The 25,333-nt window shown below is 43.1% G+C and overlaps 1 protein-coding gene across 4 annotated transcripts in view; it reads right to left on the reverse strand.

The window, feature by feature from the left end:
- Window positions 1–9,500: 9,500 nt before the first annotated feature.
- ATP9A (ATPase phospholipid transporting 9A) overlaps window positions 9,501–25,333 on the reverse strand; it is a 91,726-nt gene continuing 75,893 nt past the window's right edge. For all 4 annotated transcript variants that reach the window (XM_088674658.1, XM_035121485.3, XM_035121483.3 and 1 more), the window contains exons 20-28: window positions 24,455–24,544; window positions 24,197–24,341; window positions 23,163–23,227; window positions 21,545–21,700; window positions 20,104–20,168; window positions 18,891–18,999; window positions 18,716–18,773; window positions 16,479–16,682; window positions 9,501–13,355 (exon numbers count right to left, since the gene is read on the reverse strand). In XM_088674658.1, coding sequence (XP_088530784.1) covers window positions 13,219–13,355; window positions 16,479–16,682; window positions 18,716–18,773; window positions 18,891–18,999; window positions 20,104–20,168; window positions 21,545–21,700; window positions 23,163–23,227; window positions 24,197–24,341; window positions 24,455–24,544 — 1,029 coding nt within the window. In that variant the 3' untranslated portion in view covers window positions 9,501–13,218. The remainder of the gene's footprint in view (window positions 13,356–16,478; window positions 16,683–18,715; window positions 18,774–18,890; window positions 19,000–20,103; window positions 20,169–21,544; window positions 21,701–23,162; window positions 23,228–24,196; window positions 24,342–24,454; window positions 24,545–25,333) is intronic.

The following is a 25,333-nucleotide window of genomic DNA, read 5'->3' on the forward strand; positions in this document are numbered from 1 at the left end:
TATGGTTTTCCCAGTAGTGATGTATGGAAGTGAGAGCTGGATCATAAAGAAGGCTGATCGCCGAAGAATGGATGCTTTTGAATTATGGTGCTGGAGGAGACTCTTGAGAGTCCCACGGACTGCAAGAAGATCAAACTTATCCATTCTGAAGGAAATCAGCCCTGAGTGCTCACTGGAAGGGCAGATCCCGAAGCTGAGGCTCCAATACCTCATGAGAAGAGAAGACTCCCTGGAAAAGACCCTGATGTTGGGAAAGATTGAGGGCACAAGGAGAAGGGGACGACAGAGGATGAGATGGTTGGACAGTGTTCTCGAAGCTACGAACATGAGTTTGACCAAACTGCGGGAGGCAGTGGAAGATAGGAGTGCCTGGCGTGCTATGGTCCATGGGGTCACAAAGAGTTGGACACGACTAAACGACTAAACAACAACAATGATTGTATGCCCCCTTTCCATAACTTAAAGCATGCTTAAAAGCATGAAAAAACACATGATTACAAGTAGTCATAAACAATAAAACATCAAACCTACACAACAAAATTAAACAATTTCCACATAAATCATAAGAGCTAAAATAAAGATCAAAACCAAGTCTGTTCAGCAGCCTCAGCTTTTGTACCTGGAGTCAGCCAGGGCCTCACCATCCCAGGCCAGGTGGGAAAAGGACTGCAAGACAAGGAGCTGGTCTTCTAGGACTCACAGCCTATTTTAATTTAAATAGCTACCTTTTAAAAAGCCGCCATGATTTGTGTAATTGCCTACTTGTTGTGCATTGCTACAATCCGAAAGTTGTGCTATTATTAATGTTACATATTGTATTTAATTTTTTTGCATTTCTGTTATGGCCTTGGATCAATATGAAAATAACAGTGAACAGGGCTAATTTTTGCTACATTCCTATATGTAATTACTTGAGTTCTACTAAACTCAGTGCTAGCAGCTTCTGAAAATACATGTACAGTATAGGATTGTTTTGCCCAATAGCAACTGCTGCCTCATGCAGGAGTTTGCTTCCCTCTCCCATTGCAATGGCTGCCAGTTGCTGTTGTAGCCCTAGCAAATGTAGCCCTAGCAATCATAGCTGTCAAGTTTTCCCTTTTCTCGTGAGGAAGCCTATTCAGCATAAGGGAATTTCCCTTAAAAGAGAGAGAGAACTTGTTTTCATCTTGCATTTTGAATGTAACATTTTACTTCCAAATTCAAGTGATATTGACTTGTCGGTAATCAACGGTTGCATTGATTTTGACTCGTGTCTGAAATGTTACACATTGCTAGGTCTGTCAAGCGCGGAACACCATTACGTGTCAACTATCAAATACTGTCAAATATTAAGTACTGAAATTGCATAACATTGTACATTATGCATAGCAAATATCTGGCAGATATTCAATTAGTCAAAATATGCGGGGAAGAGAATTTTGAGCAGCACAATTATATTGTTATATAGTAAAATAACCTTTCCCACTTTTTCAGTTGCTTCTTACCTAATGTTTAATGGCGCAAACACTGAAAAACATACAGAGACATCAATCTGTTAGATATTACAGTGGTACCTCGGGTTAAGTACTTAATTGGTTCCGGAAGTCCGTACTTAACCCGATGCGTACTTAACCTGAAGCGAACTTTCCCATTGAAAGTAATGGAAAGTGGATTAATCCGTTCCAGACAGGTCCGCAGAGTACTTAAATTGAAAGTACTCAACCTGAAGCATACTTAACCCGAGCTATGACTGTACTCTGTTTATATCACTTTCTTCACAAGGCAATCAAGAAGTTCAATCCCACATATTCAGCTGCCTAAAACAAGGTCAGACTCTGTCCCTCTAGCTAAGCATTGTATCCTCTGCCTGGCAGCCATTCCCAACAGTCTCAATCGGAGATATTTCCCATCACTGGCTATGATTAGCTACAGATGCCAGGAGATCTGTGGCTCCTCCCCTAGATATACATGCAACATATAGTAACAAAAATCCAAATTCTTAAACAAAAAATGCAAAATGTAAAAAAGGAGGGGGGGAGGTAAAGGACCCCTGACAGTTAAGTCCAGTCGCAGATGACTCTGGGGTTGCGGCGCTCATATCACTTTACAGGCCAAGGGAGCCAGCATTTGTCCGCAGACAGTTTTTCCGGGTCATGTGACCAGCATGACTAAGCCGTTTCTGGCACAACAGAACACCAAAACCAGAGCAGTGCACAGAAATGCCGTTTACCTTCCTGCCAGAACAGTACCTATTTATCTACTTGCACTTTTTGGTGTGCTTTAGAACTGCTAGGTTGGCAGGAGCTGGGACTGAGCAACGGGAGCTCACCCTTTCATGGGGATTCGAACCGCTGATCTTCTGATCGGCAAGCCCAAGAGACTCAGTGGTTTAGTTTAGACCACAGTGCCACCTGCATCCCTTAAAAAAAGAGAGAGAGAACTCCCACCTAAATTGTGGTTTTCAGCCGATGTTGTTTTCTGACCTGCAGGAACCTGCAGTAAGGACTGGACTTAGAATGAATGGCAAGGGCAGCAATAGCAACAGGCAGAAGGCACAGATCAGATCACAATTAGCTGCAAGGACGAGATTGAAAGCTTTTGTTTCTGTTTTCAGTTTACAGCAGTTTAGCATTAACCACAGTTTAGAGTTCAGGCTAATCTTGAAATATAGTGGCTAGCAACCATTCAGCTACAGGACTCATAGGATAGGTATAATTCTGTAATGTGGCTGCGGGTGGGGAAATAAGGGCACAAGCACTCTTCGAGCAAGCTTAAACCTGGAAGCTTAACCAATCACGTGTGAGCTGCCAAAATTCTGCCAGCTGCTGCAATGGAAATCTGTGACATTTTTAGAATTATGCAATGTGTGTGTGTGTGTGTGTGTGTGTGTGTGTGTGTGTGTGTGTGTGAAAAACTATTGCAGAACTTCCCCTTGTCTCTCCAAAACTATTTCTAGCTTTTAATTACATTTCGCCATTAATTCAGGACAGCTTTTTAGAATAACGACCCACTACACAGAACTTATGTAACCCATTTTAGCATGGGAAATTGGGAACATGTGGAGGGAAAGCCTTTGCTGTAACAATGAAATCTGTTCCTTTTGTCTCGGAGGACCAAAATATTATCTGCTTCGTCAATATTTACAATAGTTACAGGTTCCACAGGACAGAAATAGATAGCGAAAAGCTAGTTTTGGAAGTGCCCTTGTTCTGCAAATGCTGTTGGGATCTCAAGTGAATTGTGAATTATTTATTATGGCGATGGGATTGTGGCATCATATGGAATGCATAAATATGGTTTGATGTTTGATCCCTGGCATCTCTTGTCTGAGGAAGTCAGACAAGAGCTTGCTGAGCCATTGTCAGAGCAAACAGTACTGAATCGATGCTCTGACTCTGTACTGTATATGGTGGGAAAGGACTGCAGTTTAGTCGGGGTACATCTGATTTGCATGCAGAAGTTCCCAAGTTCAATTCCCAGCATCTCCAAGGTGGGATTGGCAGAGACCAGTAAAGGTAAAAGGTTAAAGACCCCTGGATGGTTAAGTCCAGTCAAAGGCGACTATGGTGTGGCGGGGCTCATATTGCTTTCAGGTTGAGGGAGCTGGCATTTGTCCACAGACAGCTTTCCGGGTCATGTGGCCAGCATGACTAAACCGCTTCTGGCGCACTGGAACACCATGGTGGAAACCAGAGCACACGGAAATGCCGTTTGCCTTCCCGTCGCAGCAGTACCTATTTATCGACTTGCACTGGCGTGCTTTCAAACTGCTAGGTTGGCAGGAGCTGGGACAGAGCCATGGGAGCTCATCCTGTCGTGGTGATTCAAACCGCTGACCTTCCAATCAGGAAGCCCAAGAGGCTGAGTGGTATCAGGGGTGCCAACTTGAATAAAATATGGGGGGGGCAGGTAAGCCTGCATGATCAACCGCATGACATGAAACATGCACACTCAACTGCGGGGGGCAGCCCCCTCAAATATTTTATTGGGGAGGCCAAAGGGACCTCTGCCCCCTAGGAGTTGGCTCCTATGCCTCTTATGATGCCCATGAAAGGTTTGGCAAATCTTCCTTCCAGAACTCCTTCCTTAATGTTTGCTCTCTTTATATGGCAGGCATTTTGAAACTCGCACCCACACACTTCCAAATGTACCCACTAGCCCCAAAAGATTGGCAAGTTCCGCCAACCGGACCTACTGGTTACCAGCTTGCTTCTAGGCCAAATTCAAGGTGCTGACGCTTATCTTTAAATGCCCTTTGCCATCTGGGGCCAGGATGCTTACAGGATCTTCTTCTCACATATGTACTTTCCTGCTCTGTAAGATTTGCCACACATAAATCTTTCAGATTAGTGGCCACAACCAAGAGAGAGACCCTTCCTGAAGTTTTCCAGTTTTGGCCATTGTCTCTTTTAAATGGACTTTAATGAGCAGCTTACTACAGGCAGTTTTAAAATATATAGTAAGGAGACTTGTGTTGTTGTTTGCCATTGGTTGCTGTTTTCTTCGTCCCTCCTATTTTCAATAAATATTGAAAGATGACCTATCATTTTTTTTTAAAAAAAACACACACACACAGAGGATAAACATAGTAATGAGAAGGCTGCAATTACTTGGGAGTCCCATTGAACTCAGTGAAATTTGCTTTTGAGTGACATGCACAGGATTGTGCTGGGGGAAGCAGCTCAGGTCAGATCCTGCTTCGTCTCTTTCTACCAGAAAAAGGGTATCCTAAAGATACGTATTACATTTATAACCCATCTTTCCTCCAAGAAGCTCACAGTGGCATATAGAGATGGCTCTCCCCCGCTGTTACACCTACAAATAATTCGGTGAGGTTGGTTACGCTAAGAGATCATAAGGAAACGATGCCTTGTGAGGAACGGCTTAGGGAGCTGGGTATGTTTAGCCTGGAGAAGAGAAGGTTAAGGGGTGATATGATAGCCATGTTCAAATATATAAAAGGATGCCATATAGAGGAGGGAGAAAGGTTGTTTTCTGCTGCTCCAGAGAAGCGGACATGTACAAAGTACAAGAAATAAGATTCCACCTAAACATTAGGAAGAACTTCCTGACAGTAAGAGCTGTTCGGCAGTGGAATTTGCTACCAAGGAGTGTGGTGGAGTCTCCTTCTTTGGAGGTCTTTAAGCAGAGGCTTGACAGGCATATGTCAAGAATGCTTTGATGGTGTTTCCTGCTCGGCAGGGGGATGGACTGGATGGCCCCCGTGGTCTCTTCCAACTCTACGATTCTATGATTCTAAGAGATAGGCACTGACCCAAGAGCAATCAGTGAGCTTCCAGGACTGGGGGGGGGGGGAGTTTGAACAGGGGCGTAGGAAGGGGGGGCGTGAGGGGTGCGGTCCACCCCGGGTGTCATCCCAGAGAGGGTGACAAAATGGCACATCATGGGGGAGGGCACTTACTGCGGGGCCTGGCCTGCAGCGTGCCCGAGCCACGTGTCTCTCCTGGGAGTGGTGCGGTGGCTTGGGGACCCACGCTGCCTGAAACGGCAGCGTGGGGCTTGCGTCCACCAGGCGGATTCTGTGAGCGGATTGCCACGCCACCCCCGTGGGCAGCTCACCCGACCCCCGCCACTCTGGGTGCTGGAGCAGCCAGCTACGCCCCTGGGTTTGAATTTGGGGTTTTCCAGTCCTAGTCAGAATCTCTTAACCAAAAAGCCAAAATAAAATAAAATCCAAAAGCAAACAAGAGGTCTGGTGCAAGAAGATAGTTAATAATCTTGCAAGGTTGTGGCTAGGATTGGTGAGTGTGGAAGTTTCTCAGGTTCTGCTGCACATATTTACCCAATTTTAATGTTAAGTTGTGATAGTTCTTTGATTGTCAGGCATTTATCCGATGGAGAACGCAGTGGGGCATACCTGTATTACCATATATCAGGCATGTCCAACAGGTAGATTGGGATCTACCAGTAGATCACTGGATGTCTGTGGTAGATCACCGGTAGATCAGTGGGTCCCCCCAAAGAAGGTAAAAAAACTGGCTCCCCTAAAAAAGCTTAACATCTTTTCCCTACACCCCCAAAAATGGGGCTTTCCTCCCTATGAAAAGCTCAACAACCTTGACCTGAACCACCCAAACCAGGGTTTTCCTTCCTTAAAAAAAGCTCAGCATCGCTTCCCTCCTCCCTAAAGAAGCTCAACAACTTTGACCTGAACCCCGAAAAAGGGGGTAGATCACTCCCAGTTTTTAACTCTGTGAGTAGATTGCAGTCTCTTGGAAGTTGGCCACCCCTGCCATATATGTACTGGGAACTATGGTACATTAGTGCAGAAATTGGGGGAGGGGGGGTGAATCCGAAATTATGGTGGACAGACTGGATTTCTTCCAAGCAATGAATTCACAGAGGAGGTCAGCTCAAGAATACTTGTTTCTGATGACATAGTTCAGAGGTCATGAGTGAAATTACATATCAAAGAATAAAACGTAACTCAGAACCTGAGATTAAACATCATTTTCACTTTTGCGAATATTTTCAGATTTGAGAATTGTGTTTTGTCATATTTAAAGTTTTTTTTTTAAAAAAATATATTTCATTTTGTGGCTGTCCCTTGTATTTGATACCTAAATGCAGTAACTTGCCCTATGGCCTTAGGGTGAAGTGTGGGATCTTCATTTAAAAATAAATAAAATACAAAATAAACCATTGGCAGTGCCCAGAATTGAACCTGTGAGCTCATTTGGGCAAATTATGTTTTCTACTGCCTAAATTACAGCAGTCCTAGAAGCAAACATAACTGACTTTTTAAATTTCTACTGCTGGTCTGTAACTTTGGGACAGTTGGGTACTCTGGGACTAACTGGTTCTAGAAAACACATGTTTGAGAGAGCCTAAATCAATACTCAAGTTCCACCTAGTGGGCAAATGTAGAAGATCCATTTGTTCTAGTATTCCACAGCAAATTAGCAGAGAATCTTGATTGCTTAAATGAATTAAGAAACGGGGAACAACATATATATGAGGGCTGGTCATGATAATATAAGGTATCAGCTTTGTAATGTCAGTTCCAAACTCTGCAGCCTTTTTGGGAGACTGCAGTTATGAATTTTGGGTTATGAGTAATAACTGCTGGTACATTGAGACCTTTTTAAGAATTGGCAGGAAACCTGGATTTGGCACCAACTGTATGATCAAGAAGAGGTAGCCAGTCCTAAAGATTTGACCTGTAGGAAAGGCAGTTTCCATGCATAAGGATGTGGGTTCAATCCCCAACATCTCAAGGAAATGTCCCCATTTTGGAGCTGCTAGTTGATGTGGATAATACTAGTGAGATGGACTTGTGGTCTGACTCAGTAAAAGGAAGATTTCCATGCATGAAGTAGACATTATGGTTTACTACAATAAAGCAATCTGGCCATGAAACCAAACTACAAGGCTTTATTCCAAGTCACAATGTTGATTTTTAAAGGTGCTGGCTCATTCTATTTTTTTTCTCTTCTCAATGTGAGTCACAATCATGTCTATGGTGCATGCCGGAGAGGGACTATTTGCACATAGAATCTGCTGGTTTGTGAACCAAGCTTTACAACTGTCTCATCTACACTTGCTCCTATTGGCAAAAATGATTCCAATGCCACTATTCCAATTCTCCCATCCTTATTTGTCTTCTCCTTTGCCAGGAATAGACTTTCCCTGTGTGTGATTCTAAGCCTTTTCCTGTTCCTCTTAAGAGCAAGGTTTTTAAGGTGGAATTGGCATTCACTCTTTCATGGGGCATCTAAATACCCTATAAGAATCTAAATTCCATCTGTTGTGGAACTGTTGTCTTCCTGTATTTTCTCTGTCCTGCAGTCTTCTTTCAGGCCACAGAAAATCAGCTTTAATATTTGGGAAAGAACAGTAGCCTGAAAATTTGATCAATAAGACATTCAACTCACAGGCCAAGAATTAGATATGAAGTTGCATAAAATTTTATTTCTTTTAAACCTGGTTTTATACCATTCCCTTTTTAAAAGTTCATACACATCTGCGACACAGAACTGCACACGACAATAATAATTTGCTTTTATATTTCTCTTGCATCAAGAATAGGCACATCTTAATTAACAAGAGGACGGGTACAAAACATTAGCATCACAAATAGTTTGACAAGAGAATCCATGTTCCCCAACACAGGAAAACATTTTCCCCCGATTCACATCCAAAGGTATAGAAATACATACTTTTATTAGGTGACAGTAACCAACTTGATCACAGTTGACACACACTTTGGAGTATCTGAGAGCCAGTTCAAATGTTGACAGAAAATGTGGTATAGCCTTCCTAGGATTGTTCCATGGAGAATGCCCAGGAATGGGCGGTTACTCTCTGTAGCAAAAAGCTAGCAAGCAATACCCTCGCCTGCATCCTGAAACAGTAATCTTAGAAAGCCTACCACATACTGCTTTTTAATTTACACTGTGGTAATTGCAATTGCTGGGCATATCAACCCTACCCGCTGCTTTAGGCCAACACTTGTTCCAGTATACTCAGTGTTCCTGCTGGCTCCTGACACTGAAGACCAGGCTATGATGTTTCATTATAGTATTGCTCATGCATTTATGTGAGAACACAATGGTGAGAACACCAAAAGACTGGCCCCATAAGCTGTAGACAGAGAGAGAGGACATTAAGCCCAGAATTTAGAAGGATTTTCTGTGCATGAAAAGCCTCCTAGACTTTCAGATAGAATGTTCCATATCTGATATTAAATGTCAGAAGTTCTGTGTAGTATTCAACAGATGTTGGGCAGAAGGTTTAGGTGAGCATTTCCGTCTTTTCATCCTATAAATATTTTCTGAGGAAGCCCAATGCAATAGCTGTGACGTATGAGAGCATTTGCCTCAACATGAACAGAAGGAGGGCAATTCTGGCGACTGATATAATCAGTCAGGGAGCTTCACGGGTGATTGTTTCCCTTAAATCATTTGTCGTGTGAAATCTCAACAACTTCCCAATGCCTGCAAATATCACAATTGCCCAGTGCCACAAGCCACAATACCGTGTTGCTGTGAAAATGCAATATATTGCGGCTGTCTCATCTAATGCTGTGTGAAATATGGCTGCACAGGTGCAATAGGCACCCCACGGATAATGTCTGACATAATGGGTGATTAGTACTGCAATTCCTCTATGCAAAGCCTGTACCAATTCCTGAACTTCAAGTTTACTTATTTATTTTTAAAGAGTTTGGGCATTCAAGTATGGGTGTAGTCAAAGCAGTAACCGCAACCCAACCACAGTCCTCACTTGCAGCATCTTCCATTATTTGGGGGTAGGCTATGATACTATTACCTCTGGGTGCTTCGAGCAGGAGTATAGTGCCAATATGTAGCTAATAGCCCAAATCTTAGCCACATTTATTCAGATAAAGGTCCCACTGAAAGCAATGGGACTTTCTCCTAGATGTGTTTGCACAGCACTGCAACCTTGTATTCCTGTCTGAAAAAAGGCTGTGGGAATATGGGCAAACATATGATTCAGAAGTGGGAGAATAACCAACAAAGTATCAGAAACAAAAGGGATGCTGTATCTCCATTTAATGAAACAGAAACATGAGAGGATCATCGTATCAGTGCAAAAATAAATAAGTGTTTTTAGTAACCAGCTGCAAAGAGAAATAGTATTTATCAGCAATCTACATAATGCACCAAAGTATTTCTCCACTTTCTCCATTTTAAGGAAAACTGCCACATTGATTTGTATCACACTAGGTACCGGTAGAATACACAATCTATAGGGATGTTTGCCAGTGTAAACCCAATTGAAACAATTCATTCCAAGCTGTGCCTTTGTGCAAATTTCCATTCCAATATACTGAGATTGTGCTGGCATTCCCAGCAGATTGCACGCCACAAGGTATGATTGCCAGGCTTCACATACTTAAAGTAGCTTAGGAAAGGATAACTCCATTTCTCATAATGACACATAATTATTATTTTTTAGGAGAAAGACAGAAGAGGGGAGAAAAGTTCTGATCTCAGTGGAATTATTGATTTGTGCAATTTGTGCTCCAATCCCCCCCAAAACCAAGGTAATTTTATGGAGATCCTATTAAGCTATAATAATAATAATAAACAAATCAACTGTTGCCACTAGTTTGTTCTACAAGAGGCTGTTTTGAACAATGATTATTTTTTTTAAAGACACGCTCACAAAATTAAATCGCACCCACTCAGAAAGAAACACTTCACAGATTACAACCTTGTCTAAGATGTTATCTACAGAAGAACAACAGGTCAAAGAGATTTCATGTCTTACAAAAAGCATTAATAGTTACATTACTGCCACTAAATAAAATAGTTCCTTAGTCATTAGTCCAATAAATATTACTGAACTTAATTAGAATTCATTCCCTTTTTTGCTGGCTTTGTTAATGTGGCCATTAATGGCCCAGTGATCATTATTTAGTGTAAACTTCACTGATTTAAAAAAAAACCACACACACACAACCCCAAAAATCTATAAAGTCTACCAACATGGTCTTGCATAATAACCATTAAATCTAAAAGGAGCTGTGCAGGGACTGTGACTACAGTTTTCTTATAGGAGACTCTTATACACTCAGGGAGGTGTTATATTTATAGACAGAGAAGACAAAGACAACTCATAAAAGAAGTTGAAGGAGGATAAAATAATTAAAAATAAAATTACTGGCCATGCTGTATTTATGGAATCCTCCCCATTAGGAAAAAAAAAAAGCTGTACAACCCACAGTTAGACATGCTCAAGTCCCACAGAAATGCATTTCAAATGCTGAACACCCACTAATTTGATTGGACTTCTCTTAAATGGCCCAAGGATCTTGAAGTACAGTCGTACCTTGGTTCTCGAACAGAATCCATTCCTGAAGTCCATTTGACTTCTGAAAATGTTTGCAAACCAAGGCGCAGCTTCTGATGGGCTGCAGGAGCTTCCTGCACTCAGTCGGAAGCCGCATCAGACGTTCGGCTTCCAAAAATAGTTCGCAATCCAAACAGTCACTTCCGGGTTTCCGGCGTTCGGGAGCCAAAACGTTCGAGAACTAAGCTGTTTGAAAAACCAAGGTATGACTGTACACAACTCTGAACCAAATGTAGAAATGAATAACCTTCTCACCTGCAGATACACTTCCCTTTTACATGTCACATTTATTGCTGAATTGGAACAATCAGATTTTCTGTGGCATGACGTTTGTTCTGATTCAGCAGTAAACAAGGGGGGCGGGTTACAGGGAAAGTGGCAGGACAGAAGAAAAACCTTTTGAACCCATGCCTGGAAATCGCAGGAGAAAGAGAAGTGTGGATGAGCTTTGTCTGCATGCTGAAAGCCACTGTTGTTTTTACATGGAAAGAACATCCAAGCACAAGTCCACATCTGCAGTCCAAAGTGGCACAGTCCGGTGAAAAATATAAAACGTGCAGTTCAGTGTTAACTTAAAAAAAGCTTTACAGAAAACAACCAGTATCCCATGAACTTTCCCTTGTGATTCTGTTACATCTCTATTACAATCCAATACATCTGTTACGCTTCTGCAGAATAACATTTCAGATATTTTTTTCAAAAGGGGCAATTAGCAGCTGGTTTCCTTCCAAAACATTGATGAAGGTTAAGGTGTTTGTTCTATGATACGACAGTGATGCTCATATTGCCAGCCCCATCTGGGGCATTTACCTGCTGTGTGCATTTGCACAGAGCAGGAAGAAACCTTGGTTAGCTCTACTGGATGAGCCAAACGAAACCTGCATGCGAGAATGGAATCTGTATTATCTCAGCAAGCATATATTTGCTAGCTAGTGGTAAGCTCTGTGTTGAACACGTAGCAGCTCTGTGTTGAACATTTGCACATGTGTCAATTCTCCTTTTCAGCCCCTTTCAGCAGCCAGGCTCTCGCTCTCCCCATTCCCCGCCCCCCGCCGGGCAAAAACAGGAGGAGGGGGGTGACGGTGGCTGGAGGAATGTGTAACAGGGTTAGGTATTGCATCCCTAATTCTCCTTGCAAAAGCCCTTCCACTCTCATGGCGCCCCCTTAAATACAGTGGGGGCATGCCCGCCTTGCTCCCCCCCCATAGGACAGGATCCAGCCAGCATCCTGGCATGGTCAGGAAGGGGAGGTGCCAAACATCTCTTCCCAAACCCCATCGGCCATGCAGGAAGCCCCTGCCCACTCCTTCCTCAAACTGTGCTGTGGCGCAAAGGCTTCCCACCTGGAGCCCAAGGTTAATGGTAGTCTCACACATAGAAGCCAACTCCCAGGGGCCCTGGAGACTTCAGCCCCTGCAATAAAATATTTGAAGGGGCTGCGCCACCGCAAAGTTGATGGGCACTGCCATTCAAATGCTGTGTGTGCACCTTGTTGTGATTGATCATGCAGGGCGGGGCTTACCTGCCCTCCCCCTTCCAATATTTTATTCAAATTGGCACCCTTGGCCATAAGCATTAATTATGTGAATATGGGGTGGGAAGCCCATGTCTGCCTTAGTTCTGGTTGTTATAACCTTTATGATGTGGCGGCAGTTTGGGTGGCGCAGAAGTATTCTCCCAAGAAAATGGTACCATTTAATAAAACAGAACCTCTCTTTTACCAGCGTCAATCCCCGTTAAAAATAATTGGACAACTTCAGAGCAGGAAAGACGAACTGTGGCTTTTTGTTTGTTTCCGTTTTGCAGATTGAAGAAAACTTCGCTGAAATTTGGAGCTCTGGTTTGCATTGGAACACATCAAAAGAGGTCAGCATGGCACTCCGAGTTAAAGTTGCCTGTGAGCATGTGGTTTCACCCATTGTAAAGTATTTCCCAAGAAATACAAAATGCTTATAAACTAGGACCTGAACTAAAAAGATAAATAGTAATATAAAAATGACATGAGGAAATTAAAAAAAAGGGGGGGGGAATCCGTCTGAAAAATTTGTCACATCAATAGCTTACATAGCACTTCCCAAGTAAGCACATTCCAGGAATTTCCCACTGGAAGCCAATTCTTCTTGCCAGTTACATGCATTTATTAAAGTCAAAATAAATATAAAGTTGACAAAAAAACTGGATCACCTATGTCAGTTCTCCGGTTTACTTGACTGTTTCTGCTGCACTGCCAGTTATTTCAGTCTTTCGGAAACATTCTCTAGCCAGTGCACGATCCATTTGCAACCATCGGACATAACCGTTACTATGAGGAACACACATTTATTTTGTGCAAAAAGAAAGAGACGTTTGGGGGCGGGGGGGGGGAAAGAGAAGTAGTCTCTGCTCCACTGGTAGAACCACCTACGAAGTGAGTTTTGAATAGCTTGGGGGAGAAAATCTTCGCCTCAGATACTTTAGGAAGTAGAGGGGGAGACAGCTGACCAGGGTGATTACTGACACCTTCCACAAGAACGACAAGGTTGCAATGAAGTAAACATCTGCAAGAGAGGAAAAAATGAGAGAATGGTTCAAAAAAGAGGCATGTTGAGGGGGAGGGAGGAGAAGAGAAACAGACATCAAAATATGATCAACAGAACAGAGCCCTATGCATGCACCCTAACTAAATAGTAAGCCATGCAACTTTATTTATTTATTTATTTAATACTATTTAATAAAAAGGTAAAGGACCCCCTGGACAGTTAAGTCCAGACAAAAGCAACTATGGGGTGTGGTGCTCATCTCACTTTTCAGGCTGAGGGGACCAGTGTTTGCAGACAGCTTTCCTGGCAGTGCCAGATTAAATATAAGCTAAACACTCCCCCCCCCAATATACTACTTCTTAATTGTATTTCACTATTAAAATACTTCTAAACTGAAATTGTATTTCAGTTCAACAATTACTTTGATAAAATACATGTTTTGTTATGTGCAAATGACTTTAGATACCTATTAGGTCCATAAATTACCATATAGCACATATTCAACACAAAAAAACAGCGACAATTTGTTGTTGGCAAAGGACAGCTGGACATATAAAGGGCCCCATTACTTTCATTAGCTTAGCACCTCATCAAACCTAAATCCGGCCCCGTTTCCGGGTCAAGTGGCCAGCATGACTTAAACCGCTTCTGGCGCAACGAGACAGCATGACAAGTGCCAGAGCGCACAAAGATGGCACTTACCTTCCCGCTGCAGTGGTACCTACTTATCTACTTGCACTGGTGTGCTTTCAAACTGCTAGGTTGGCAGAAGCTTGGAGAGAGAAACGGGAGCTCATGGATTCAAACCGCCGACCTTCTGGTCGGCAAGCCCCAGGGGCTCAGTGGTTTAGACCACAGCGCCACCCGCTTCCCTATTTAATAAACATGCTTACTTCAAGGAGTCCAGCTGTACATTTAAAGCTAACTGGAATCATTTTACTACCCAAAAGTAAGATGGGGGCTTTTGCAGATGGTTCCTCTACTTTGGCAGCTTAACTGGAGTACAACTGAGGTGCAACTTAGAACTGTTAATGAGAAGCCACCAAAATGTGCCCCCCCCAAAGCACAAGTGGGCCAGGAATTGTTTTTTTTTAAATAAAATGCAGATCTAAAAAGGAACATGTTAAGGACTCCAGCGCATTTATTACAGTGTTGCTGTTGTTTTAATACAGCATTTCATGTGTTTATTGTTGGGATGTTTAAAGGTTGGTATTTTTTGACCCTTAAATAATTACTTTTCAAAATTTCCATGTTTTGCATGGTTTGTTAAATGTAATGTTCTGCTAAATATATATTTTTTAAAAGCAAATACAAATTCAAAGAAAGGAATAAAGTAATGGAATGCTCACACTCAGTTTTCCTCCAACTTTGAAGGGACATTTATGTACAGTATATTATGAACTTAACATTGGGAAATGTCACATTTTTTCTGGAAGTCCCATTGATAGCAACAGGGTTCACTTCTGAGTATATAAGATTGTATTGTTAGACTACAGTATCAGTAGTACTTAGCTTTTTTTACACACATTTGAGAAGAAAGCACAGGCCCTTTTCAAAGCATACTTAAATGCCCTTAAAAATAAAATAAAACTGGGTGTAAACATTCCATGAATGAATTTCATCAGTTCCACTCTGATGAAGTAGCTAACTGCCTAAAGTGCTGTTTCAATAAAAATAAGTTCAGGTTAGCTGTAAAAGTGGAACTGGATCCTCTTAAAACAGCAATGGAATCATACAGTATACAATTAAAAAAAAGCAAGCTTCCATATTTAAAATGCGACTGCTAAAATAAAACAACCATGTTACTTATACTTTGAATTTCCAAATGAAAGTTGGTAACTAGTAGCTAGTTTTCAATCTTTGCAGCAGAAAGCAAACACTTAAAGTTAAAAGTGAACTGACTAGAGTAGGCATCCCCAAACTTCGGCCCTCCAGATGTTTTGTACTACAATTCCCATCTTCCCTGGCCACTGGTCCTGTTAGCTAGGGATCATGGGAGTTGTAGGCCAAAACATCTGGAGGGCCGCAGTTTGGGGATGCCTGGACTAGAGCGTCACACTAAGGTCTTCAAAGCGGTGGGGGGGGATAAATCTTCAAAGTTTAAGTTCTGGAAATACAACTTTTAATTCAGCATTGACAGCTGCATATTTTGGAATGGGGGTAGATATATTGTTTCATTGCAATTTTAGACCGCTCTGCAAATTAGCAGTTGTGTTCCTTACATTTTCCCCTGTTCCATCAGCCCTTCCATTACTTCCTTTTCCCCCATTTCCACTGAAAGATTAGACTAACAATGGATACAAAAGAAGACTTTAGTAGACTTTTCTATATTATTAAAAGAAGAGGGCTATTGTTAGCCATTCTGAGAAGATCTGTGGTGAATTCTCATGGTGGTGGCCCCATGCCTCGGGGAAAAAACTTCCCTCTGAAGTGTGTCTCACCATGACCCAGTTGTCATTTCATCATCAGCCGAAGACTTGCCTCTTTACTCAGGCTCTTGGATAATGGAGAGGTACATCGGATTGGATTTCTATTGTGGCTGCTGTTTTATTTGTATGGAAATTGTGTTTGCTGCTTTTAAATGTTAATGTTTAATTTTAACTGCCTGTATTTTGGCACCTTTGAATGAAGGGTGGCCTTTAAACGTAGTAAGCAAATGAATAAAATATGTTGGCTACTGTGGGGAACAGGCCTTTTGGTCTGATACAAGAGGGCTTTACTTATGCTAATGTTTTTATAGGATAGGGTGACTCCTCCGTAAAAACTTACAACAGTAGCTTATAACTGCCCATCACCATCTTGACCTATCAATGGGCCAATGAACGAAACTGACTGTGTTGCTCAGAATTTTCAGGCGGTCTTGTAGATCACAGGTTTTCTACATCTGCTCCAACACCAATTCATCCCTTTCTTTGTCCATTACAATTCATGGGCTTGCAGTTGAACATTTGGAGAGTGGGATGGAAAATCCACATGGCACCCGCTTGCTTTCAATATTCAAGACGGTCATTTCTTTAATTTTAGCTGCCCTAGAGCCCGTGCCCTAAATCCACTTCCAGAAGTACCTTGGCTTCCAGAACTAGCCCTGGTTTTGCATTTTGACTGAGGAAGTTTTGAGAAATTCAGAGCAACGGCTATTACCAATAAACTCGTGCAAGAAGACCAGCGAGGCAATGTAGCAGGAGAGGCTGAGTAGTTCTGCCACTATCATGAGCCAATGCCATGTCTGGATTGTCAATGCCACCATCAACAGCTCAGTGAGGATCAAGGACGTGAAGGAAATAGCCACAATGTGGACAAACTCAGATTCAAAGAGCAGCAATGCGCCGTACATAATGATGCTGCCTGCAAGTGGACGGAAGAGAAAGGAGGGGTTAAATAAAATACAAAAAAAGTTTTAAAAAAAATATACAGTGGGTTGGATCCAGACTTTGAGTGGTCTCCCTGAAATCAGCAGGACTTGTTAGTCAGAGCTATCACTCTTCCACGAACAAGAAAACACAGAAGACTTCCTTCCTTCCTTCCTCTAGCTCAGGCATAGGCAAACTCAGCCCTCCAGGTGTTTTGGGACTCCAACTCCCATGATCCCTAGCTAACAGGACCAGTGGTCAGGGATGATGGGAATTGCAGTCCCAAAACATCTGGAGGGCCGAGTTTGCCTATGCCTGCTCTAGCTGCTAGAAAGTGTCTTAGTATTATACAGTAGCTGTAGAGATTTCAAAACACTTACTATTATTATGACCAATTATATTATTAACTAGCATAATACATCAGAGGCGAGGAACCTTTGGCTCGCCAGGTGTTGTTGACTCCAACTCCCATCATCCCTGACCTTTGGGCCATGCTGCTAGGGTCAATGGTCCAGCAACATCTGGATGGCCACAGGCTCCCCCCTTCTGACATATTACCTGGCTAACCTTACAAGAGCCCTGCAACTAGGTAGATCTGTAATAATATTCACACATTGACAGTAGGGGCAGGTTAGGGGGAGAGAGGGAGAGGGAGAGGGAGAGAGAGAGAGGGAGGGAGGGAGAGGAGCTTGACCAATATTTCTCAGAGCATTCACAGTTGTGATGAGATTTGAAGCTAATTTTGTCGCCAGTCTTAAGCATTCTAAGAAGTCTCAATGATCTCAGTAGGACTTATGTTCAAGGAAACATATTTTTTTGAGAATGGTTAGGGAGAGAAAGACTGAGAATCCCTTTGCATCCAACTTCTGGCTGATCTGAGAATAGCTACACAACGTCCCAGATCATCAGCTGCAGACATAACTCATGTCATCAGCATGAGTAATCTGCACTGATGACTAATCCACAGACATCACATTATGCTTGTTTGAAGAACAATTCTACCAGTGACTCAAGATCAAGCCATAAAACACAGACCCGGGGAGTAAATTTTCCACCATCTGGGTACTGCTCAGTTTTGGGCCATCCCTGATCCTGAGCGATAGCTACTAGCCAAAATTGCATGGTGTGATCCATCAAGGGGTGAGGTCATCTGACCAACAGAATGTAACAGGAGAAGGCTCTTGGCTTGGAAAGCTTTCCCACGATGTCTCACTCTTTCTGACTGTCCGGGAGCTGTGTGATCTCTGCAAAGGCCAAGACACTGCTCTATAGTATTGATTTAGCCCTTAAAAATTGCAGCCGTCTCTCCAATTCTTCCCTGACCCTCTTAAAACGTAATATATTCCTGGTCCTCCTTTTCCAATTAAAAAGGCAATCAATAAAGTGGGTGTAACTTAGCCCCTTTGAATGTGAAGTTAACTGATGGACAATGGCTGCTATGCAGAGCAAACCTGTGACTGGTTTGCTGGAGGAGGCAGGCACCTGTTGGCTTAGTCTTTGCCGAACTGCATTGTCATTACTGTCAATGGCCAGATGGTGGTAGCAGAATGGACCACTCAACAGAGGTCAGATGATGTAACAGCCAGATAGGGTTCTACCCAGTCCTACAAAGCTGCTGATTATGGCTTGGTTCCTTGGCCTCATTGCTCAGGTAGACACAGGATACTGAGCTGCTATTGTCTCCAGACCACCACCCTGACAGCCCCTCTGCACGCTGCTCTCTGCACATGGAGGAAGCAGGATTGCAGCCAATGTCTGGGGAAATCTGAGAAGCCAGAAGGAAACTGAGCAGGACTTCCAGTGGTCAGGGAATGAGCGTGTGTTTGTGTAGATACAAATCTCTGCAGAGCTCATTGCCTCTCTTCCAAACCTATAAAAACCAGAATTTATTACGCACAATATTCAATTTAGTAGATTTGCCTATTCAAGTCAGTGTTTGTTGTTTCCGCCAAACCTGGGAAAATATGAGATTTGAACCATTCATTTCAAACAATTCACTGAGAGGTACCTGGACAGACAGTCTCTTACCTTGGTAAATACTTATCAAAACCCATATCAAAAATGTCTTGTATGATAAGGGCCTTCCCTAAAGAAATGAAAGAGGACAGGAAAACAAAATGAACATCAGTCTGATGCACATTTCTGTATGTGATAAAAAAACCTGAAGACAAAAGATGAAAACACAACACAAGATGTATCAAACCTTCAGAAGATCTTTGTAGAGTTCTGGGTACAGCATGGCAACTTCTGATTTGACATCTTTGTCCAGCACTAAAGAGAATACTGGAAACATAGTATAGAGTGTAGAATACCTGAAAGCAACAACAGAAGAGATCCCCATTGATTTCCACGTGGATTCAACACCACCTCTCCCGCCTTGACAACCCCCTTAAAAGTAAAGAGACCCCTGACCATTAGGTCCAGTCATGAGCGACTCTAGGGTTTGTTTACCTTTTACCAGTATTGTCTACTCTGACTGGCAGTGACTTTCTACAGTCTCAGGCAGAAGTCTTTTCCATTGCCTTGTCACCTGACCTGTTTAAATGTAAATGCCATAGATTGAATCCCCCCCAACCTTCTCCATCCCAGGCATGTGTCCTACTGCTGAACTACAACCCCACCCTGAGGCTGGTGTCCAAGAGCTGCTTCACATCTGAAATGAATCTCTCTCTCTCTCTCTCTCTCTAAAAAAAAGTGCAATGTGTTTTTTTGTGCGATCTAAAATCATAAATGTGGCAAACACATTTGCAAAGCATAGATATCACACGGAGCCACTCATCAGGGGTTAGAATTAGCTGCACCTCCCTAGCAAAAACAGACTTTGAGGCAAATTTTGTTGTGCTGCCGTGAAATGTGTGATGTTGTCTAAGACACAGGCCCTAACACTGAAAACCAATGTTTGCCAATGCTCAGCCAATGCTCAGTCTTAATTCTTCTGCTACAATGACAGACCTTAGGCCAGAAACGTGTGAAGTGGGGCACATGTATCTCTTGTGCTTTCTTGAATAAAAAAAGGGCTCATGTTAGAAAAGCATTGGCTGCCCAGGTTAATTTACTAGTTTTGAAATTTATATCCTGCTTTTCTTCCAAAAGAGGGACGTCTGAGCAAATTAAACCATTTCTTCCTGATCCTCAAATAAAAGTTGTCATAACAGCTGGAATTGGTCCTAATAAGATCCACGTGCTTATCATGATTGAGGGATTAATCGCTGCTTTGAAAATGTGAGCCTTCAAAGTCTCATCTCTTATTCTGATAACAGCAGCTATAGCAGGAAGGAAGGCAGTCCGCATTTTAGACAGCGGCACACAAGGATGTGAACGCTTCCAGACATATGAGAATTTCAAAACTAGCCTCCTTGCATTTCAGACTTCCTAGTCACATAATAGGGGTGGGGTGGGGAGTGTTTGGTTCTTACCCAATAATGAGGAAGCCCTGGTAGAGGGGGACGGATGCAAAGTAGAATACCGAAGAAAAAACAGCCTACAGAAAAAACAAAAAAACAGGAAAGACTAATAATAATAATAATAATAATAATAATAATAATAATAATAATAATATATTATTTATACCCCGCTCATCTGGCTGAGTTCCCCCAGCCACTCTGGGCGGCTTCCAACAAAATATTAAAATACAGAAATCCATCAAACATTAAAAGCTTCCCTAAACAGGGCTGCCTTGAGATGCCTTCTAAAGGTCTGGAAAAAAGCTATTGTTTCCACACGAGGAAGACTCAATGTGAGCTGAGCTAGAGAGGTAGGAGGCTGTGCTTTAACCACAGAAGATACAGACTTGTGTTCTGCGTTCCATCCTACCTATTCTCTCTGTCCTCAAAAGCAATTACTCCCATTGCCCATCATCTGACACATGCTTAAGTATCCTGATGAACAACAGGCCTGAAGTTTCTTTGGGATGCAAAATAGGTCACTGATGTTTTCACAGAACTATTTGGACACAGAATTCAAACTCTGCCTCACTGTTGGCGCATCGCTCAAGATATACAGAGAATTGGCCTCCACAGTCACTTACAGACCCTTTGTTAAAATCGTGTTTATGGAAGACAATCTTACTCGGATATACGAGTGATCGCCAAAGAAGAAGAAGAAGACTATGGGGGGAGGGGAATGTCTCTTTTCAAGTTTTTGGTAAGTTAAAAAGCAGAACTCCACCAATGAGTTCACTGGAGCTTGCTCCTAGGTGAGCAGGTATAGGAATACAGTCAGCCTTTATGCTATTGGTTCTTGGCTTTTACTGTTCTAGATGATAGGCTACCTTGTTGGACTTATTTTTTAGGTGGGAAACAAAATTAAATATCCATTTACAGTGGATAGTTGTCAGAGGATATGGCTATCAATGGCTACTAGCCATGATGGTTATGTTTTGTCTCTGGTGTTGCAGGCAGCAGGCCTTTGCAAATACCACTTGCTGAGAAGAGTAAGTGGGAACAGCGCTGTTTCACCCAGGTCCCACATGTGGGCTGGACCATGGACATGAGAAAAAGATGCTGGACTCGGTAAGCCTTTGGTCTGGTCCAGGCATCTTGACATTGGGCAGGTGGATCCATGACTCTGCTCCACCACTACAGGAACAGATAGGGCCAGCCCCAAGCCTTTGCCAACCGCAACCCATTATTTATTAACTAATGTAGATTTTAATCGGGTCACCGACTGAAAAGCTTAAACTTTGCAGATCCGATAAAAATAAGACACATTTTCAGTTTTAACAGAAGCAAGACGCTGCACTGAATCAACTTTGTGACGTATCAGAGCAATGTAAAAATACTATTTTTAACTTTTGGACATCAGCCGTCCTCTCGTAAACAGGCAGAAGAAAAGTGAAGATGCTGTGGCGTTACTTGCCTGCATTGTACTGATACACAAGCTTCTGTGGATCACAAATTGGCTGAGGGCTGCAGATCTTTTGTAGCTGTTCCGTCCATGCACCATCAGTAGCCGGCCCAGATGCTTAAACTGAGTGATGGAGAAGTCTGCTGCAAGGGAAGCTTGCTTTCCTTCCTAGGTACACCAAGAAACAATTAAGAAACAACCTATCAGACCACGAGATAGTAAGAAAACATACCCTGCCATAGGGAAACAGATACAATCCTAATTCTGTGGCACCTACCTCTCCCTTACTCAGCTGGAATGCAAGCTGCGGTCAGGTGGTTAAGCCCTGCTTCATATGCCCTCATTATGAGAGGTTAGAGCTATAAAAGCAAGATTCAGAACCTTTATCACAATGGCCCCAAGACTCTGCTACAGCATCCTTTGTGAAAGTGGCCATCTCTGGCTCTTTTACAAAAGGGCAATAAGACTTTAAAAAACAATAAATTGCAGATATATGTCTAATGTGCTGTGCAAGCCTATGTCTGTTTATTCAGAAGTAAGTCAAAATGTGTTCAGTGGGGCTTACTCCCAGGTAAGCATGCACATAATTACTGCCTTAGTAGTGTTTGGTCCATTTTTCAGAGTTATTATTTACTGCTTTGTTTTATGATTAGATTTTTTAGTCCACCCTGCTTCCAAAGAGATTAGGTTGGAACACATCATTTTACCCTTTCATCCTCACAACCACACAGAGAAGTAGGTTAGGCCTGCACAGCTTGTGATCTACCAAGCTGAACTCTACCGAAATTGCTACTGAGCCAGCAACCAAGCACAGCAGCTCGCCAGAGCAGAACAGACCTCTTGCTTTTGCTCTTTGTTTGCATTCACAAACTCTTGGCAGGTCATAAAATGTTCTAGGGTTGCACATCTACCAAGTGGTATCTTAATGTGGGAAACATGCATCACCATGGGCAGAATTGACTTTGTCAGGAGGAGAATTTTACCGTTCCAAAGCATGGCTTGTTTTGAAGCCATTATCCACCGTTTCCTGGTTTGCACATAACAAGAAACTATGGTTAACTGTGGCTTCCTGGCCTGTTTCTCCACATGTACACAAGCAGGGAGTGAAGGAACTGTGGTGGGTGCATGGAGCTTGTGCATATCCCAACTTATTCAGTAAGGATTTCATCACGTAAACTAGGTCAGACACTCATTTCATCCCTTTTAGCAAAACAGGTTCCTTGTGTGTGCATTAAGATAAAGGGTAAAGGGACCCCTGACCATTAGGTCCAGTCGTGGACGACTCTGGGGTTGCAGTGCTCATCTCACTTTATTGGCTGAGGGAGCCGGCGTACAGCTTCCGGGTCATGTGGCCAGCATGACAAAGCCACTTCTGGCGAACCAGAGCAGTGCACAGAAATGTGGTACCTATTTATCTACTTGCACTTAGACGTGCTTTCGAACTGCTAGGTTGGCAGAAGCAGGGACTGAGCAACGGGAGCTCACCCCGTCGCGGGGATTTGAACCGCCGACCTTCTGATTGGCAAGCCCTAGGTGGTTTAACCCACAGCGCCACCCACGTGCATTAGCTATCAATATAAATGTTGGCTTTAATTAAAATGGAGAGAGAGAGAGAGAGAGGGAGACTCACCTTTCCTTCAACCCCAACACCACAATCTGCCTCTTGAATCATACTGACATCATTCCCACCATCACCTGAAAGAGGCAACAGAGAAAAAGACCATAGAGAATCTTGATGGAACACCAATCTTTACTTGCAGCTTAGCCTATATTAGACTGTAGGGCTGCTCAGCTTGATCACAAAAGAGCCTCCACTCTGGCATTAATGTGCTAAAGGTGCCTTGCAGCATTTTTGTAGAGCAGGAGAGTGCAATCCCTGGTGCTAGAGATGGATTCCTTGCTTTGGTGCATAATCAATGAGTTTATCTCATATTGTCTGGCTAATAAAGCAAAGGTAAGTTACCCAAGGTAATGATTTCTGTGCTTCTAGTTAGCAAGGGATAGGGAAACTTGCATATATCGCTTTGCATGATACGCAAATTTGAAATGCCCATGGCAGCGGGGGACGGGGGACGGGACAGATGCACAAATTTGTATATTATCAGGGACCTAGGCGTGATGCCTGTGGTAAACCTCCTTGCCCTTATAAACCCAGTCATTGAGAATCAAGCCTGCTCTTGCCAAACCTTCTTGATCATGCTAGAATATGGTGAAATATTGGGGGGACGGGGGACAACAAAACTGAAGCCTCAAAGGGAGGCAGAGACAACGACTTCCTTTGAAGTTACAGCATCTTCTGCTTTCAAGTGGTAGAGGGAGCCATTCAGCACCCAAGGGAGAATGGCTTTTTTTATGGAGTCTATGCTGGGAGGTGCCTGTTTGTGTGTGCAGAGAGCTAGGTAGGCCTGAGTGGATGTGCATGGTTGATGGGGACCTCTGGCAGTATCTCTCGCACCTCATGGGGTGCTGTTCCAGAAGGTATCTGACCATTGTAGGGGATTTCCTGGGGAGCCAGGTGGGTGCAACCAGAAGCTGTACACTGAGAGCCCCTGGAAACATGACATTTAGATCACAGCAGCTCTGTCTCTCAATCTCCAATGAAGATGGGTAAAATAAAACCGCCCAAAGGTGCCGAGCTGGAAAATGAAGCTGGAAGTGACCTACCCACAGCACAGGTCAGCTTCCCAGTTCTCTCCTGGAGCAAGCGTACAATCTGAGCCTTCTGCGTTGGGGCGCATCTGCAGCAGACCACAGCTGGGCACTGGCAAGCCAATTCCATAAACTCATACTCGTAGTATTTCAAGCACACCTGTTCCACAAAACAGATAAAATAATTACGCGGATATAAACATTTCCCCACCACCACCACCACCACCACCAGCTCACCTGCTGCAATGGCTACCACCACAACCACATTCTCACCTCCAATGAATCGCCAGAAATCACTAGGGCACAGTCGTGCTTGCGGCGGAAGGCATTGAGTTCCAAGTGAGCTTCCCCACGGTTGGTGACCTAGGAAAGAGCAAACAGATAACCACAGGCATTCAAAATCATTCCAAGCGGATTTCTAAAATTAACTTGGAAATCAGAGAGAGAGAGAGAGAGAGGAAGAGAGAGGAGAGAGAGAGAGAGAGAGAGATGCTATGCAAAATTGCATGGCCAGGAAGTCACCCCCCCCAAAAGAAAGAAATTCACACAACAACAACAACAACAACAACAACATGCACAGGATCAGGCCATTGAAATGGATTAGTCAGACTATTCCATATTACATTGAACAACTTGAGGACTTGAGCTACTGAGGAGAAATTATTCTAAGGCAGGCATCCCCAAACTTCGGCCCTCCAGATGTTTTGGACTACAATTCCCATCTTCCCCAACCACTGGTCCTGTTAGCTAGGGATCATGGGAGTTGTAGGCCAAAACATCTGGAGGGCCGCAGTTTGGGGATGCCTGTTCTAACGTAATAGCCACACTACAAACCAGTAACACTTTCAACAGACATTGATTTCCTCCAAAGAACCCTGAGAATTGTAGCATGCTGAGCTGAGAATTCTCTTGGGAGCTTCTCAACTTCCCCCTCGCAGAATTACAATCCCCAGCGCTCTGTGGAAAGTGAGAGTGCCTATTAAACCAGTTAAAGATGGCAGTGTAGAAATGCCATGAGATGGCTTTTCATGCAGAAGGTCCCATTCCACGTCTCATGTCTAAAAGGAACAAGTAGCAAGTGATGTGAAAGCCCTCTGCCTGAGGCAATATTGGGGGAAATAGGGGGGCTTGCTATGGTCCTTTATTTACTGC

Source organism: Zootoca vivipara, chromosome 7 (assembly GCF_965207765.1).
Source record: "Zootoca vivipara chromosome 7, rZooViv2.hap1.1, whole genome shotgun sequence".
Lineage (NCBI taxonomy): Eukaryota > Metazoa > Chordata > Lepidosauria > Squamata > Lacertidae > Zootoca > Zootoca vivipara.